This window comes from Lolium rigidum, chromosome 5 (genome assembly GCF_022539505.1).
Source record: "Lolium rigidum isolate FL_2022 chromosome 5, APGP_CSIRO_Lrig_0.1, whole genome shotgun sequence".
NCBI lineage: Eukaryota > Viridiplantae > Streptophyta > Magnoliopsida > Poales > Poaceae > Lolium > Lolium rigidum.
Window position 1 is genome coordinate 44,922,758 of NC_061512.1, and position 19,738 is coordinate 44,942,495.

The window sequence follows — 19,738 nt, forward strand, 5'->3', positions numbered from 1 at the left end:
TGGCAGCCGGGCCTCAAGGGAATCTATCGGCAATTAAGGTACTCCTTTTAATAGAGCACCGGAGCAAAGCATTAACACTTGGTGAAAACATGTGATCCTCATATCACAGCCTTCCCCTCCGGTTTTCCCAATTTCTGTCACTTTGGGGCCTCGGGTTCCGGACAGCAATATGTGCAAACAACTTGTAGATACAATCTAAGCAATAAGTATAGAGCTTAAATCTAAGATCATGCCACTCGTGCACTAGTGACAAGCATTAAACACAACAAGATTGCAGCAACAATAACTTCACAAACTTTATAGATAGACTAATCATAATGTAACAATCCATCGGATCCCAACAAACACAACACCGATTACATCAGATAAATCTCAATCATGTAAGGCAGCTCATGAGATCATTGTATTGAAGTACATGGGATAGAGAGTACCAACTAGCTACTGCTAGAACCCGTAGTCCATGAGGGAACTACTCACGGAGCATGATGGAGGCGGTGGCGTCGATGGAGATGGCTTCCGGGGGCACTTCCCCGTCCCGGCGGCGTGCCGGAACAGAGATTCTGTCCCCCGAATTGGAGTTTCGCGATGGCGGCGGCGCCCCTGGAGTCTTTCTGGAGTTTCGTCAATTCGTATCGGGTTTTTAGGTCGCGAGGGGTTATATAGGCGAAGAGGCGGCGCAAGGGGGTGCCTGGGGGGCCCACACCATAGGCTGGCGCGCCCCCCTTCCAGGCCGCGCCGCCCTGTGGTCTGGGAGCCCTAGGCCTCCCCTCCGGCTCTCCTTCGGTGTTCTGGTCCGTCTCGGTGAAATATGATGTTTGGCCTTTGTTTCGTCGAATTCCGAGAATATTGTCCGAACAGCCTTTCTGAAACCAAAAAAGAGCAGAAAACAGGAACTGACACTTCGGCATCTTGTTAATAGGTTAGTTCCGGAAAATGCATGAAATCATTACACAGTGTGAGCAAAACATGTAGGTATTGTCATAAAACTAGCATGGAACATCAGAAATTATAGATACGTTGGAGACATATCAGAAAGCTCCGTGGAAAATAAGACCCTGGGCTTTTGTTTCGTCCAATTCCGAGAATATTTCCTGTGTAGGATTTCTGAAACAAAAAACAGCAGAAAACATGAACTGTTGCTTCAGCATCTCGTTAATAAGTTAGTGCCGGAAAATGCATATAAATGATATAAAGTGTGTATAAAACATGTGAGTATTATCATAAAACTAGCATGGAACATAAGAAATTATAGATACGTTTGAGACGTATCACATACCATGGTTCCATTGCCCACCACATAGTCATATTCCTAATTGGAAAAGTAACATTTTATTTTCAATGCATGAATGATAAGTATATTGCTTTGCGAGTAAATTGATTGAAAATAATCAATATGACATGAGCAAGAGTGAACTTGCCTGGTGACTGCGAGATAATGCAGTTCGATGTTTTGGATGGAACCTAGACCTCGGGTTCTGTAAAAAAGCATCATTGTTCGGTAAGAACAATGTTATAAAATCCAAATGATGCATGCATGGGTGTATTATTTCATGTCGAATCCCTTTCCCCGGAGTACTTAATAAGATTTGGATGATCTAGGTTTGATTTAATATTTATGCCTTTGGCAGTAATTTATAATTCCTTTAAATCCTTTAACATGGTTTTCTTTAAAATGAAAGGATTTAAGAGTAATAAAATTTTCCTTTGGAAAATATTTATTTAAATAAAGAATTTGAAATAATAGAGCTTTCCCCCGTTTGAAAAATAAGAGAAAGACTTTGGAATATTAGAATATTTCCTTTTTGGAAAATATTTATCCTTTAAGAGAAAGGACTTGGAATAAAAGAATTTTCTTTTGAAAATATTTGATAAACAAGTATTTGAATTCATCTGGAATTTTCCTTGATTTTTATATCAAAGGAAAATTGCAAATTTTAAATTCCAATTTCCTAATTAAATTCAAAATATAAAAATTTGAATTTCTATTGTTCATTTCCTACTTTTTATTCTGGTTAAGAATTATTTTTAATATACTATTCCACCTAGCACAAAACCCGTGCGTTGCTACAACTGAACCCGCCGTTTAACCCTTAAAATAAAAAAGTATCATTTTTTGTCTTTTTAAAATGGCTTGAATCTAGTGATCTTTGTGCAAAACGATGAGCTCCATCCATTGACATTGTCGTGTGTGGTTTCCACATTGGATAGAATTCCCCATATCTGTGAGTGCCCCGTTGCTCCCTGCCTTGCGCGTTGTCCGGTGATTTTTTTTAAAATATTATTATATTTTTCTTGAATTTATAAATTTCTTGTTTTTTTAGAAAAAATAGTATAGCGTCGTGCTAGAGAATTTTAAAAGACCTCTCAGGATGGGCTAAGCCTGACAAGGCAAGATTCTTGTTTGCCGTGTTAGGCGATAAGCATGTCAGGCTGAAAAAACCCGAGGAAACCAGCTAGGTAGGCTATACTGATATGTCCGGGAGATTGAAGCGCGGTAAAAAAGTCTGATTGATTCCGTGGATCGCGTCAAAGATTGTTGTGGCCGTATGTGAATCTTATCCGCGGGCGTAGCCACCACACTCGATGCACACATGCACCCTTACCAATACAATATTATCCCTCGCATATCAATTCAGTACGCCCTAAAGCCATTGTACAATATAACCATCAAGAGCATAGTGACGGTGATATTCTCTCCTATCATATACACCATTCTATTGGAGAAGTCCCAGTCTAACTCCTTGGGGCAAGCAATGCATAGGTTGTTGACTATACAGTTAGTTTTTAGTAAAATATGGTGTATTAATGAAGATTTACATATTGTTTCACCCATCGAATAGATTTTTCATTTGATTTCTACAGATGCTTAATATAGTATTTTACAAACTTTTTACCGGAACCGCGAGCCAAGGCGAGACCCAAAATATTCCTCTATTTTCCTAAATGTATATAAGCATTTGCTACTATGTTCGTGATTTTGTTTGTTTTATCCTAATTTCGTGATATCCACTTTGTTTTGTAAAAGCTAAAGAATTAATATTTTACACTGGATTTTCATTGTTATTATACAAAATGTAAATCAGTACGGATTCCACGGGATCGTGCGCCTTGGCTCACATCTAAATCTAGTTTTATAGTCATTGCTATAGTCACTGGCCATCATATAATACTTTGTAGTTTAAATCGATTAATAGTATATATTGTACCGTACTTGAAACTAATGAGCCAACCCGAGCTCCCTATAGGTACAGTATTGAAAACCAATTTATATCTACGGTTGTAGTATGTCATGGATTTGTTCTTGATATTGTTCTTACAAACCATAGAAGAGCTGATGGCAAATTCGTTATTATAATCGTACACAAGACAGTCATATATGCAGATGCTTCCATCAGCAACCTTACTCTACGATGATGATCACAGTATCTCGCTCCTTCGAATTCAGATTAAAATGCGCAGAGCAAGACAAAGAGTGGCTGCAGAAATGAGTTTGCACTTGCACCTGCTCCTCAGAGGCTCTCCCGTGCGACTAAGGGATTTAGGACATGCCCGACTACATCCGGAGGAGCGCCGCGGTCTGGCACAGGATCTCGCCGCTCGAGCTCTTCTCCGACGGACCCGTCTTCCGCTGCCATGTTGTGGGCTGCTGCCGACATCAGTGCTACCGTGCTGGAGGGCAGTGTGGGTGTAGTGCAGGACACTGTTGAGCAGCTTCAGGACTTGCCAACCGGGTTATGGAATGACATATTTTGTTATTGTTGCTGATGGCTAATGCATGCAGCGGTTGCAGGAGGAACGTGAGGCTACCTGTGGCTTCTTGGAGATGGAAATTTTTGGGTTCTTTCGCTTAAATCTTGTGAATTTAATAGGTCCTATTCATCTCTAAACCATTGTTTCTATTTATATCCATACTCTCGTATTTGCTAATGCTATCTGGAATTCTTGTTCTTGTAGGCCTCAGTGCCTTCTAAACGTAATGTATTTTGTAACTATGTTCTCTGTTCCTCAGTGAAGCAGATCAAATTTACAAAATCTGTAGCATTATTGGCACTCCAAAATCATTATGAGGACTCCAGCTTACAGCATCTATCCATTTTTTCCTCGGGTAAAATCCTTTAATACTCTTCTCTCTAATTCAGATATCTAGTTTAGGACATATAATATTGATGTTTAACTGGTAAATTCTCAATAGTCTGGAATTATAGTTGTTTTGTTATACAAGATTTTGCTTTGTTTGCTGCTTTCAAAATTTATATGATTTTCAAAGGATGATCAAATATAATTAATTAGAAAAATGTGTACAAAATTGAAAGATTGTTTTACGGATGACCAAACATATCAATGACTTATCGAAATGATACAAACTTATAAGAAAGTTACAACCATAGATAAATAATTTGTTTCACGTGACAGTTTGAATTAAAAACATCATCGATAAACACCACCTCATGACCACACTAATTCTTATTTATTTTTATTCTGGACCATAGATAAATTTAATCCAGCACGTCCATCTTGTTCTCTGGTATGATTCCTTCGGGCTGCGTGCGGCTTGTTCCAACTTCAAAATTTTCATTTTTTAGAGGGAGCTTCTTCCGTGGGATCGATGTTACCCTCGTACATGTCTCTCCTTAATAGTACTAAACTTTTGACTTGCTCCCGTATCGACATGTCAATACGAACATGACACCTAAGACATAACCAAATGAACATTAACGATATATAAAATAATATTTAGTCAGAAAAGTATTGAGGAGCCTAACCTTCAAGAAGATGAAAATGAGAGGATGTTGGGCATGTTGCAATTTGGAGGGTCGTTGAAGGCGTGCTAGTTCTGGTATGATCCACTCATAATTACCTTGTGCTAGTTCTGGGTTGTCATAATTATATATCTTTGTCCGGTCTTTGAAAGTATTATTCTCTCGAGATAATTGACCGCTGCCTAGAACTCCCATTTGTTCACTGGTTGACTCAGATGCATGATGTAGACTCCTCATCTGGTAGAAATATTGGGAAGGAGACAAGAAAGGTCAAAACATATAAAAGACTGACAATATTCTAAGAATTTTTTGTCTGTTTAGATGATCAAGAGACCACTTGTATTATCCGAGATGGCGAAACTCCGTCAACCAAGCTCGCCGCACCGTTTTGCATGCCCCCTGATGTGTTAAGTTTAGCATGGTCAATGATAATTGTGAATACAAAACGGTGAATTTAAAAGAGCATGGTCTTATACCTTGCGCAGGCTCTCCATTTTCATCAGCTGTTTGTCATGTCTTTGAAAGGGGTATGCTCTCCTGAGTAATCAACCTAGATGCGGCAGATGATAAAATAAGATAAAAAAATAAGATGCATGGTCCTATACCTTGTGTGGGCTCTTATCAGTATATCTGTTTGTCCTATCTTTGAAAGTGGTATGCTCTCCTGATAAAACAACATGCTCAGTGATCAACGTAGATGCATCAGATAATAAAATTAGATGATAATAAATTTACCAATGCTTGTAGCTGCGTTTTTTTTTTGTTCACGAGCTATCCGCAGCTTCTTTAGGTGTTCTTCCTTTGCCTTAGGAGACAATCGAGCATACCAACTCAGCTTCTTGCCACTGCCTTGTTTTGCTTCATTATTTTCATTTACAGATTCTTGGGTTATATCTTGAAATGGGGTTCGTTCTCTCTTGGAAGATTGATCAACATTCTTCTGTTTCCTCATGAACGTGGAGCGTCAGCAGAGCACGGCAGCGGCGATCGATGCTTCGGTTGAAGAAGTTTTTTCGGCAGATCGCAGCGGCGGAAGATCACGAAGGCGGCGATCGATGGTTGGCTCGAAGATCACAGCGGCGGAAGATCTGGACGTGTTTGCGCTGGAGCTGTCCTTGATTGAGGCAGTATACCAGTTTCCTTGATTGATGTAGTGTATTTCCTTATGTGTAGACGTGATATCTTTAAGTGTATTTCCTTCTGTGTGGTATACCAATTTCGTTGATTGATTTCGTTGATTGATGTCTTTAAGTGTATTTCCTTCTGTGTGGACGTTATATGATGGGGATTTTGAGATAATTGACGGCTGAGATTTCTCGAATGTTTGATGTCAAAGTGGACACCATCCCCAACTCTGAATATAATAGTAAAGATAAAAAATTGCGGGTTTAACCCACTATTTTACCTCAAAAAATATAGATATAGATATAAGGCACATATTTTAGTCTCACAAAACCTAAGAGCACGTGTTAGAGATGTCTCTTGCATGAGAACACATAAGTTTAATATCTTATAGCCTCCTGATCATATTATTGTACATGCTGTGATGCATCAGGCATCAGCCAACTGCACAATAAACTTTTCCTTTTTTTTTTTACAGTAGACGGATGGAGTTTTCCTCGCGTCATGTAGGCCCAAGTGGCCCAGTAAACAAAGTAGTATCAAGGAAATACGGAACGGAGTCTTAGGGCTCCAACCCTCCGTGCCTCGCCGTCTTTTCCTCGTCTCGCGAGCGCCGCGCCGGCATGAAGTGCCTTCACGTGAACCCGGTCCCCAGCAGCAAAGCCACTCACAGATCGATGCATGTATATTTTTTTATCGATCTATCGTTGCCATATGCCGGGATCGGTGTCGCGTGCGCGCCCCAATGGGGATCAAGATACACCAACAACTGCTAAACCTAGGAGCTCTCGATCGATCTCGCTTTTATCGGCCGAACGGGCAAGGAAAATCGACCTACACGTACGCGCGTGTCTGCAGGTATATTGTTCATACTCCTTAGTTTCATCCAAGTTGGGCAAGTCAATCTGTATGTACTTTCTCCAAAAAGAATCTGATAAGTATATATTTTAGCTACAAGGAAGACACAGATCGATAGATGGTGGCCGAGTTAGTTTAACTGCCGGACTGACGAGTAACATCCCCTAGATATATGTACGGCATGATCAGATAATTCAGGGTGCGGAGGCGGTCTGACAGCAGAGTACTCTAACTCGGAGACAGTATATATCACTGAATATTTGAAATGTCGCCACTCGCCATAGCGTCCAGAAAGTCGCCTCCGCCTTAGCGATGCGATCCTTAACCGAGTATATCACTGAATCTGGCATCCATGACCACAGTGCACATACATATGTATATCTCTGGAACGCCGCTGGCTGGTCGCTTTGTCTCTCCACCAGGAGATGGTTTCGTCATCTCGTTCAGGTATCCACTTCTTCTACTATTTGGCATTTGGCAATTCCCTTATAATGGTGTTACGTGTATTTTTCATACTCGTGGTGCTACAGAAGTATGGCTGGTTTAATTTTGTGCTGTTTTTCTTAATATTCGTGAGCCACTTCTCTATGAAGTGGATCAATCAACTAAACATGTAATTACGTACGTGTAGAATTAGGAAATACATCTGAAACATTAGGGTCTGCCGCTCAGTGCCTAATGTCAAGGTACTGCTAATTATAATCTCCTCTCCCTGACCCTGTCTCTTGTAAATTCGAAAGCAAGTATCATGGTGACAATTTTCGTTATGTACAGTACAGCCATTGACAAGTACAAACCGCTCTTGATTCTACTAGCTCTTTTGCACATTTCGTAATTCGAAATGTTACATAACCACCTTGCAGGAATGACCGATCAATATTCCGATCTCCGGTCACGATAGTCAGAAACTCAGAATACATGTATTTTCTTGCAATATTTGTGATTTTAAGATGGATTTTCTTGTGGAAATTCATCCTTTTCATCTGCAATCCAGGAAGGCTGCAAGCATGTGATAAAAGTAAGGTGGGATAAACAAGTTCGGTAGAGTAAGTGCAAAAACGACTACATAGGTGGAAAAAGGCATATGAAAAAAAGGAAACAAAGGTAACTTTCTTGTTTGAAAACAGTGCCGAATAGTGTTTTTGCCTTGTACAAGAAAATGTGTGGCTATTTTGAGTTCAGATTAATGATGCGATCATTACCGATTTTTCTGATTACCTTGTTTACCTGATATGCTAGTGTGCATATTACATATGTTATGCTTTATGGTCCCCCGTCTAGCTAGCTTATATGTAAGCAGAAAATCTGGTCGAGAATTCCTTTAGGGATTTTTAAAATCAATTGAACCCTCATGGCTCATGCAGTGCTGAAGACCAGAATTTGGTTCTATGATCCTGGGGAACGTGAACAAGTTGCACATGTTTTCCAATAACTAGTTTCTTCATCTTAATTTCCTTAATTATCATCCAAGTCATGACACTTTCTTGAACTATTTTGGCTGCCCCCAAATGCGTCCCCCAAATGGATTTGACAAATTTAAACATAAATATCATTGATCACATAGTTTTGACGCCTACAAACCGATCACATATTCTTGAGGATCATGTCGTCGCAAATTGATGCAAATCAATGTCTACCGAATAAAAGAAAGGTGCACGCCGACCGACATTACATAGCAACGGAAATCAAAGGGCGGGATCATCCACAGGGGTAGAAGGCACCTCCTCCGGGGTTGCCGATGGCGGAGTAGCTGTCGTCAGTGAAGCCTCGGTTGATGGTGGGGTCTCTGCCATTGGAGTCGAGGTCGCCGGTGGTGTAACGGTGTTGGCCTGGGTCGCAGGTGGACATATCCTCTCGGATAGGATCATGGCACACTGATCCACGCACCACGCCCCCACCTTGTTGTCCATGCCTGTTGTGTCAACTAGCAAGATCGCCAAGTCCCCCTCCTCTTCTTCGCTGCCACGTTGGCCTTGATTAGGTCGAGGTTGATGTCCTGCCTCGATGACCGACGCCCACCTTGTTGGCGCAACCTCTTCCATCTTTGCGGCCTGCTCTGCCCTTCTGGCGGAGTGCGAGGCGGTGTTAGCCATGCACACCATGATGGCCGAGTGCAGCTTGTCGATGGTTGACGCCATGTCCCTCGATGACTTGGCCTTCTTGTTCCCAACGGGATGACTGTCAGAGGTTGGGGTTGGCATCGTGGCAGGGTCGTACGTGGTGTTGGCCTTGGATATGTGTCCACGTCTCCGTCCATTTGTTGCATGTCTCAATCCGGGCTAAGACGTGGATGAATTTGAATTCAACGTTGTCGTTGTCTCGCGGTAGGCGGTGATCATGGCGCGCATCTACATTGTCGGACAATGTAGCATCACACACGAACAACCTCAAAATGGCCGACAATGCACAATGGAGGCCAGTTTGCTTACTTGATTATCAAATTTGGTTCCGCTAACATGGACACGGCGAACCTCCTCCACGACGACGTGCCACTTGTTGCAAGGATGTTGGATCATGGCCCAACGGTGAGACATGCCCGAGTCATTGCGATCATGGCGCAAGTTCTTGAAATATGGATCCAAAAGCCGCCGCTTGTCGAACACCGCCTTCACCCTCTTTTAATTCCAAGTTTTGGTTAGCGCCGGTGAAAGGGTCGATGCTTACCGTTTTTCATGCCTCGGCAAGGTAGTCGTCCTTCCTCGAGCTTCACTTGGGTCCACGACCGTTAGCTTTCTTCTTCGTCCCCACAGCCGCCGCTTTCGTGAAGGAGTGTTGCCCCCATCCGTTGATGATATCGGCCATGATGGAGTCGTTGACATGGGGCATTCCGCCGAATGGTCCCTGCACGCCCTGGTTGCTGCTTGCGATGAACTGCTTGAAGCTTGGTTGAGGAGGAGGCACACCACCGCTGAAGAGAGTTCAGCGCAGCTCCCGCGAACCAACGTAGATGGTGTTGAGGTAGACGACACCCGACGAGAACCGAGAGATATGCAGCGTGCTATTACCTTGGCTTTCTTGGAGCACCGGCCTTGGCGACGAGATGCTACCTTAGCTCCTGCTCCCCCACACGTTGGGGATGTACTGGCTAGCTTAAGGTGGCGGCGCCACCATCCCCACCATGGTAGCGGCCCTCTACAACATTGGCGCCTTGGCCCCCTTTGTTGCCTGCACCTCCAAATCCCTCTGCTGCTTCGCCTACCGGTGACTACGATCTCCACCTGCTAGCGTTGAAGGTCGAAAGCCCACCCGGCGTTATTCATCCCCTCCAACCGCTCCTTCTCGGACTATCCCTTCTTCATGGGCACGCTCGCCGCCGCATGGGGAGGCACGTACCTTTTTCGGTTGGGGGAAATGGCGGGAGTGGGCGGCGAGGCGGTTGGGGAACATGGTGATGTCGAGGAAAAATGAAGGGAACTGGAATGATTTTAGAGGGAATATTGGCAATGTCCTGCCAATATGGCTGGCCCACCCACTTTTTAAGCTCCATCCGGAGTCCCTGCTAACCCCCCTCCGGATTGGGTTCGGTCTAGGAGCACCGGATTAACACCACGCGCCGGCGTGAATCGAACTTAGACCGGCTAGGCTAGTTTTTTGGCACCGGCGCCCCCATATCCCGTATGGGGGGACTTTAGAGGAACTAGTGAAGGATTTCTAAGAGCATCTCCACCGGTGATTTGGTGGTCCGACGTGCTTTTTGGGCCACACCGGCACGCCCAATAAGTAGCCCGCCAATATTGGAGCCCAATACAATCGTCGGCAACCAGCTTTCGGCCCCTCCCCACGGGGTGCCATCAGGATCACCGGTGTGCAACCTTTTTCCCAAATTAAGGAGCAGGGCCCCCAATAGAACACTGTCGGTGCCTATTTGGGGCTCCCCGGTGGAGATGCTCTAACCTAGTCAACTAGAACCTAGAACTTATATGCAGTACTCCGGGATATATACCCACAATGTGTTTTGTGAGGCATCCCATATGCACCAATCAGACAAAAATAGTCATGTTAAATCAGAGCATCTTTGGAACCTAGCTATCATACTTGTAAGTTTGAGAGATTTATGACAATAATACACTGCTAATAGAGAATTTATAGAAAACGTATCTTGTAGTCCTAGCAGTGTAATTACTGTCATGATTAAGCTATATAAATAGATTTTAGCAAAATGTATCATTTATTTTCTCTGCGAAAAAAACAGTTCCTACACAAGTTATATAGCTTGTACTGTAGCAATTTGTTCCTCACCGCACTTTATTTAATTACTGCGTTACAGGTTAGGCCATGTACAATGAGAGGTAAGAGGGGTGCTTAGGAAAATAAAACATGCTTTATGTTAAGCACCGTGCTTATTTGTACATGAGATGTGCTTAATTAGGCATCTGTGTAATATAAATAAGCACTAGTGCTTAGACAAAACCGATTTATTTTTCTAAGCACTCCTCTAAGCTACATACCCTTGTAGCCATCCTCTGTAAGCGTGTATTATTTTCATGATTTTGTGAACTTAGAAAGTACAGTATGTTTCAGCAAATGAGTTCATATATACCAAGGCCCACCCCACCTTCCACGTAGCCTGTTTTTTGAATGGTTCAACAAAGCGCTTTGAAGTTTTAAACAATCTAAGAAAAAAATTCTACATGTAGGAAATAATGTACTCTACTAACTTGAAAAAATCTCAACCCGATACATATTAGTTTGGGCTGCAGGAAAAAGACAAAATCTGACATCTAAAGTAGTGAATAGTGCTTCAAACCTCCAAAAAAAAAATCATTTTTGTTAATCCTAGAATATAACGTATTTTAGAGTCCAGATTTCATATGGTTGTCGAGTACAACATTATCTACATCTAGATTTTTTTTTTGAAACTTTGAAATGTTTCCAAATTTTGTTTGAAAATAAATTTATAGTAATTTCTGTTGAAAGTGTTCTATCCTTGCTAATTACAGATGGCATTTCCATTAGCTAATCATTTCCGGCTTTCTTTACTCCCTCTGTCTCGGTTTATAGGTCTTGTGTGTATCCCTAGATCATCAATTTGGTAAACATAATATAGTAAATTATACAAAACAAAAAATCAATTCGAAAGAATATCTTGTATTACATTTGTCAAGTTGATGATTTAGAGATATGCGCAATACGTAAACACGGGGACGAAGTGCTACAAAATTTCATTTATATTTTGATACTTTCAGTTTGTTCTTAAGGAAAAGAACAAGTTTAGAGGGCATAAAAGAAATTCCAGGAAAAAGGTAAAATAATTTATATTTCCATCTGTGTGCTAATTATATCTAGCTCGGGGGATCATAACGACAAATCTTTAGCTAGTATTTTCTTTTAAAGTAGAGCTTAATAAGCTTGGTGCTGCTACTTCATTCGATATTCTATTTAGGATAACACAAGTTAGTCTCTTTGAATCATAATCCAGAGAAAATAGCACCTAAAAACCCTTAAAAACTGAAGAAAACTAAGCTTTTTTCCAGTTTTCCATTTGTCCCTCTTGCCACACACGTTAAACCCGAAGCCTCCGCTGTCTGCCTCGCCTGACCACGCCGCCGGCTGCAGTACCGGGTTCCACGCCCACCAACGCCGGACGCCCCACCCCCTCCTCCTCCTCCTCCTCCTCCCTCGTTCCGCCGGTCGCCTCGGTCGACCACGTCGCCAGCCGTGCCACCTGGTTCGACGGGTTGTGTTCGAAGCCCCCGTGCTTCAGTTCGTCGCCGGACGCGGCACCCAGTTCGAGGCGGGCCAACTCGACGTCCTGCTTCCGGCCGCCCCCCCTCCCCTATCTCCAGTTCTGCTCCAAGGGGTGGCACCTCCCTTAGGACCTGACCGGTAATTGCTCAAATCCAGCATTTCTGTCAATTTCTACGAGATGAGTTCGTTTTTTCTGCGATTTGGATTGCTTGACTGACGATTTTTTTTTTTGGGTTATAATTACCCAGATTGGAACAAGAGCTTTCTCGCATCTGCTGTAATGGTGGTCATCGAGGAGATACCTCCCTGGGCAGTACGTTTTAATTACCCAGATTAACTCGCTTGATGCAGCTGATGTGGTGTTCTGAAAGTACAATCATAGGATTTAGTCATATTTGTCAATCATCTGAAGTTGCTATTGAAATTGCTATCTGAGAAATTCCTTAATAGTAATTACAGGCTTACTATATACTATTATTGTTATAGATATGAGCTTCTAGTTAATGGGACTGCCAGTTGGGACTACTTAACAGTGGGTCTAGGGGTTGGGTGTTAGCATGATTTCACTGTCGAGGCTTTGGCCTAGAAATATCAATAGTTTGTCTTCTTAATTATTTAGTGGATTAATCATGCTCCTAACAGTATTGTATTTTAGGATGCCTTTTGTTTTGTTCGGATGGTGCAGGTGTAGCCTCTGTAGGATTTCTATTACTAGAACACGATGCATATTTCTATAGATAGATAGATAGGTATATGCGGATTATGGGAGTAACTTTACTCAACCAGTGCAACTAAATGAAGCTTATTACATGAAACTGAAGATGTGTCATTACCCCTGCCAGTTAGGTTAAATGCTAGTTTATTGTGAGTGGGAAACTGAACATAAGTTGGAACACCAAGCTTAGCAAATTCTTTCGTACTTTTTTTTTTACTATGATGCCTTATGTGCAGACTTTGACACAAACTTTCTTAACTTACAGGATGCGCCTCGATTTGACTACCGATTGTTCAAAGACCGTTTTAAAATGGCCAGGTCTTATCGATCACTCGCAGTGAATTTGAGGAAATTTCTTATCAGCATATCAGATGAAGAGTTGGGAGGGACCAAATTTGTCAGGCATAAGGGTATTCCTGGGACAGGTGGGTTTGTCCACGAGATACCTCAGCTGCCAACTGCTCATGCGTATTTCATCATTGTCTTGTATCCGCCCCCGGATCTGGAGGATGAGGAATTGGATGGTGATGGCAGAGGTGTTGAGTTACTCTTCAGTGTGAACTCACTATATTATCTAGGCTTTTCATCTGATGACTTCTGGTGTTTATTTCAAGATGCAAAGGTTGTAGGAGTCAGCAAAGAGTCTGAATCCGCTATGAAGATCAAACGCCTCAGCATTAAAGGTAGTTACCAAGGGATTGGGATGGATTATGAGGAACTGATCGTCGGATTTGCTGGACAGCTAGAGACGTACAGAGTATTGGTCAACCCCAGAAGGGCAAACCAGAAACAAATAACCCGAGTTTCTTGCCGCAATGTGCTCAGCATTCCAGAAGCAATGCGGTTTACATTCCTTCTTAAGCTTCACCTCACAAGCTTTGAAATGGGTTATGAGAATGCTACCATGGATGTTACGGTTAAGCAGGGTGAGGAATATCGGAATCCTTCTACCCACTTAAACGACTGGAGCAGTTACTCTGGAAAGTGCAGGGAAGGAGAAGCAAAGTTCGCTGTAGCACACCAAAAACTTCCCATACCAGGAATCCCGACGTTTGAATGCCTGCTGAACTATGTAAATATTATGTCGAACAAAGAGCATGAGAAGGCTGATAAAAGTGAAAAATCTGGGCAAAACAACCTTGCTATTGCTGATCGGGGTGGTGATAAGAAGGGAACTGGTGATAAGGATCCTGCCAATGACAAAGATGGAAAAGAGCAAAGGAAAAAGAACAAAAGCTCCTCAACATGGTTCTTTGAGAGCCCTGTGATGCCATATCGTTGGATTGGCAGATCTTTATGCCTAACAAAGGTCAGTTATAACTTACAAAATTTCTGTCCACCATAGTAAATAAGTTTATAGCTATCCATTACTCTATTGTTGAACTCTGGCTGGGCTATGTCTTCGTACTATTGTCAGCTTGACATTAATTATTTGCTTAAGCCATGTCATTTTTATGTCTGTCACCGCGCATAAGTGGATGTAGTAATATAGAAGTCATGCTATCATAATTAAAATTGCAGCAATCGAATTCATTTGACCGTATTTGGCTGATGTGTTTTGTGTGTCTTTACCCATTCGTGAGGTGCCTGTCACCATATTGATGCACTGGAGACTGAAGTCACCGAATTATCCTACCATTGGAAACAAATGAATTATATTAATTTTTCTATTCCACCACTTGCCCTATCCACTGTAGCACGCAAGCAACAATCAAGCTTCTTTTGGGGTAGCTGCAGGCCTAGGATTTGATCCTGGGCCATAGGGGGCACTAAGTCGGCTAACCCCTTCCCACTGGTGGTAGTATACAAGGTGCCCCTAGTAACCATTAAAGTTGCAACTAGACAATCATGTAGAGTCGAAATTTGACATTGATGTGTAAAGCAATTTTCTCTTATGAATTGATTCCAGTTAAACTATCATTTTTGTGAGCCGTTTATGCTTTCATTACAGGTTTTACTGGCGACAAACATTGTCAACTCATCTTTCACTATTCCTGGAGTTGCTTGTGTTATTGATTCATGTAGATCATTGCAAGTCTATTGGGATCCAATTCGGAAAACAGACTCAGCTGGGCTTATATGGGCTTCCAAGTCTCAGGTTAATCTCACAAATATACTGATGATTTTCATGTAAAACTTACGTTTGACTCTAAAGTTTGCAACTATTTTTTAACCTCTTATAGGATGAGCAGCGGAAAGGCAGGACAGGCCGAACCTATGATGGTCAAATATATTGCTTGGTAGCTGGATCATTTTACAACAGTTTAGATTATCGCAAACATCCTGCCATTTTAAGGTTATCGTTAAGAGAGCAAGTGCTCATGGTTTGCTGCGCAGAGCCGAGAGTTATGATTGATCCTAATGGTATCTTTTCTGTCATTAAGCTAGTTTTGATTGATATTTCTTCAGTATTCTTTATACTGTTCAAATTAAATATTTGATGTTATCCATATTTTAGTCACTGCGCTACCTGTCCTTAAGTGTCTATTTTTACACTTTTGCACTGCTTATATATAGAAGTTTCACATTTAATTCCATAGGAGCATGTTTTAATTTGAGAAAGTGTATATCATCTACATGTTATAGAGGCAAACTGAAAATCCAACCACTTTCTGGAGTATCAAGTTATAATAAAATGACTAAATACTCTTATGCATATTAGCAATCCAAAATTCTAAATTTTACATATGCATTTTAAAGCTCCTTATTTGGGTATGGAGGCACGGGATTGTATACCATTGTATTTAGATTAAGGTAATATTCTCATTAAAATTTGTTCATTTTTGCCAGTCGTGCCGCAAAAAGTTCTTGACCCACCGAATGCAGACGTTATTCAGGATGCACTAGACTCACTTGTTCAAATTCACGCATTGGTTAAGCCAACTTCTCCGAGAGGGCGCTATGGGCCCACTTTTTATGGCTGTTTGCTCAATAGCTTGCCATTATCATTTGATGCTTCTGTTCTTGCCCTGAAATTTGGTGAGGTTGGCTTTCTCCATGAAGGAATTCTAATATGCATTATGTTGGACATCCAACCGCTTCCTATCCTGCAACCTTTTGGCTATCAAGAATTGGTATGTTTCAGTCGCCTCACAATAAATGTTTTAGTCCCCATGATGTCTGAGTTCTCTTTCCCATGATATAAGATGTTATTGCAACCAATATACTCCTATATTGGCTGTAGTAACATCTTATAATATGGGATGGGGGGAGTAACATTTAGTAATGCTCATACTCATTTCTCCTCCCATCAACAGTTTAACGTTTTTCTCTGTTAGTTCCATGCCCAGTGATCGTCTATTGCTAGGATGTTAAGTGAGAATCATTATCAATGCACTCATCATTGTCTTCTGTTCAAAACAGTAGTTACTTTATCAAAGATACATCTCCATATGTTTCAGGACAAGTATCATCTGGAGTATCTGAAAAATGTGGCGAACACCCAAGAGCCAACAGTATCTCATCCCTTCATCTCTAAACTTGAAGAAGTTTGGTGTGCATTACATAACCTCTTTCCAGCATCACTTAACCATGTCTGCGAAATGTGTAAGTTTCAACTTGTGATCAATATTTGATGAATTGGATGGTGTATCCATCTAGGAGTAGTTATTCTCACTAGTATCTGTATTTTGATCGCACACTATGCATTTGTAGCTCCACGGGTATTTTTTTCACACTTGTAATATACCACTATAAATGGGAAAATGTACATAGCTTGTGTGTTGAACTACTCCTAGAGGTGCCAGTTGCAAATATTTTCCAAAAAATAATGTAAGAAATATTGAATGTTTATTGACTCTTTTCTTTTGAACAGATGATGATGTTATGAGCACACTGCACTGTTTTAGGCCTTGTTTTCTTGTGGAAATCAATCGTCCTAGGTACCATCAGCCTGCTGAATTCCACCATTCATGTTTTCACCATGAAGTACTAAAGCCAGAGGATATGAATCCACTCTTGTTGGAAGCTGAAAGTTCTCACTTAGATTCACAGAGGAAGTTTGCTGCAACCCCTTGTGTTTCTCCAACTAATGTTGAGGTCATTCTCACTGTTGTAGTACTGAAGGTGCTTATCGCGGAGGTGCGTGTTATTGTACTAACTTCATGTTGCGTCAAATTTATTCTTATACCAGAGATAAATTAGTATAATTTTTCCTTAAAAATTAGTATGATTTTTTTTTTTTGCTGTGTAACCATAATGATTCTTGGTTTGTTCCCAGATGAAGACGCAACTTGCAGAGGACAGGGTAGTTTCTCGTAGGAAACAAGCTAGTGGTTATGTTCAACCAACCGTTGAAAGTGGGATGTCTGCGTTCTTTGTTTGTGGATCTTGTAGTCAGGGGGACACGTGCCACTTCTCTCATTCAAATTGTGCCCCCAAACCAGTATGCAAGTTCTTCCTTACATTACAGGTACAATATTAAAATTTGTTTACTTTTTCACGTTTTCTTTTGGTCAGTCCACTTGCATTCGAGAATATAATTGGCAGGGTATGATTACCGTTTTTTTTCTGTGTGTGTGTGCAGGAGGGTGTGTGTGTGTGTCTGTGTATGCGCGTGTGTGTAGTAAGTTAAATGTTTTGACATACTATTGCTGTATGAAATAATTGAAGGAAATTTATTGATGAAACTATGAACACAATGGTGTTGATTTAACAAGTCAATTGCTTTTTAGAACAGCCAATGCCTACAATACTAGCTTGCCTCTGATTAAACTTATATTTACTGAGCTGCATGTGTTCATTGATGTGCGCATGTATATTAGGAACTGGATGGGTATGAGATATAAATTTTTAATGTGTTTTGTTGTTCTGTGCGACCAGGGTTGTAAAAATGGCAGCTCTTATTCATTGTTACATGATCGTGGCTCCTCGAAGAAGCCATATTTTACATCTGGAATATGCCCTAAAAAATACAGAGCCACCTCAGTATGTTGCACAAAGTTGTTGCCTGCAGGTGGAGATGAGAAAATTTTTCAGCAGAAGTTCTTTGAGTATATTGCCATCAAGACCTTGGCAGAAACGTTGTCCAAGTTGCAGGTCGTCTTGATCATTAACTACACAAAGTTTGTTCACTTACAGGTATGTCATTTTGAGTGAGAGTTCGAATCCTGCACTTTGCTCACTGCACAAAATTTTCTTATTTGATTGTACCTTTGACCTATCTTTTTTAAAATCTTTGGCCTGCTAATATGTTTTTTTACATTTCCAAATTTGAGATCTAGTCAACAAGTCACCTAAATATAACATTTACTGCGTGGCTTTGATAGGCTGAAAGATTGGAAGAGAATGCTTCTCTTTTTCGGGTGAATTACTCATGTTTGATGAAGGGACTCTTGGATGGTTTTCAGACACCACCCGTTGCTTACACTTTCAACATGTATCCTCCTACTGGCGTTCAGTTTGGTGAATATCCAACAGAACTGCGCAGAGCCCTAAGCAGAGCCTAGATAGAACGAACAATCTAGGTTTCTCCCGCCTGTGAATAGCTAGATCAAATCAGTTGGCGTGCTGTAATTTTTTGGTAAGGTCGTAGTCAGACTAGAGTTGAAAACGGTGTTGACAACAACTAACGGTTGTTTCAAATTCTCATCTGAATTCCCCCGCACATTGGAATCTTATCCGTGGTGACGACTAACGGTGGTTTTTAGCTAGTGGATTTACCTTTCTTCTTGTTGAGAATTTGAAATGTTGATGTGGAAAACGTTCATATCTTGAGAAGGTTGGATGTTGGTAGGTAATCCTATTTCCATTCTCTTGTGAGGTTTTATTTGCATTAATTTGAAGTGAGCTCTGCAGTGCAGCGCGGAATTATTTTGTCATGTTTCCTTTCTGGGTCTTCGCGATACCGTCTGTGAATCAAACGTTTGTACACCCTCCGCGCAGGAAGGTTGTTTGAGATTTATCAAATTTTGAATGTATCTAGATACATCAAAATTTTGACAAATCTTAGACAACCTTTGTGAAATCAGAGGGAGTAATTTGTACTGCAGAAAATTGAAATTGCGTTGCATGTTTGGTTGGCAAATCAACTGCATGTATGTTAATTCCGTGGAATCCTCTTCAAAAGACATTTTACTGTGACAATGTTTTTTTTCTACCCCACGGCTGGATGCGGTTATTATGTTTGTCACCTGCTGCTTCTGTGGATACGTCACTGACGACTGGGACCGGACGCGTGCGGGGCCAGCGAACAGAGGCAGCTAGACGTCCTTGTCCGCGTCTCTCGGTTTCATTCGCTGGTGTCTATACCGAGCGGAGTGGGCGAAATGGAATTGCTCCACACACGACGCTTGAGGTACGATCTCTGTACGATATTCTCTATAGTGCTAACTTTCCTTTAGGCCCACCACGCTAATTAATCCCCCGCCCCGCCCAGTGCCATGCGCCCAAGTCCGATCCCAGGCCAAAACATGACCTAGTGCTCAGGATGCAGGCGGACGCCTCCGTGGAGTCCGTTGCGTGTGCCGTCTGAGCCGCCTAAGCGAATTTGTGTGTCCGTCAGTCCGTTTAGCTTGTGCGGCCTATCCGCGAGGTCGTGTCCGTCAGTCCGTTTAGCTTGCGCGGCCCATCCGCGAGGTCGTTTAGGCAATTTACG

At 41.7% G+C, this 19,738-nt stretch overlaps 1 protein-coding gene across 1 annotated transcript; it reads left to right on the plus strand.

Annotated features, from left to right (window-relative positions):
• The first annotated feature begins 12,491 nt into the window (after window positions 1-12,491).
• Window positions 12,492-18,892, plus strand: LOC124655267 (zinc finger CCCH domain-containing protein 4-like). The gene is made up of 11 exons (XM_047194191.1): window positions 12,492-12,566; window positions 12,677-12,741; window positions 13,409-14,452; window positions 15,095-15,241; window positions 15,327-15,507; window positions 15,934-16,217; window positions 16,545-16,689; window positions 16,958-17,223; window positions 17,363-17,554; window positions 17,965-18,222; window positions 18,411-18,892. The coding sequence occupies exons 2-11, from the start codon at window positions 12,709-12,711 to the stop codon at window positions 18,588-18,590; spliced, it is 2,730 nt and encodes a 909-aa protein (XP_047050147.1). The 5' UTR covers window positions 12,492-12,566; window positions 12,677-12,708; the 3' UTR covers window positions 18,591-18,892.
• Window positions 18,893-19,738: the final 846 nt, after the last annotated feature.

Excerpts from the sequence above, each read along its gene's own strand:
- LOC124655267 (XM_047194191.1), top strand. The coding sequence starts at position 12,709 with ATGGTGGTCATCGAGGAGATACCTCCCTGGGCA. Across the intron at positions 14,453-15,094 it reads GATCTTTATGCCTAACAAAG|GTTTTACTGGCGACAAACAT; the intron begins GTCAGTTATAAC and ends CTTTCATTACAG. Across the intron at positions 17,224-17,362 it reads TGAAGGTGCTTATCGCGGAG|ATGAAGACGCAACTTGCAGA; the intron begins GTGCGTGTTATT and ends GTTTGTTCCCAG.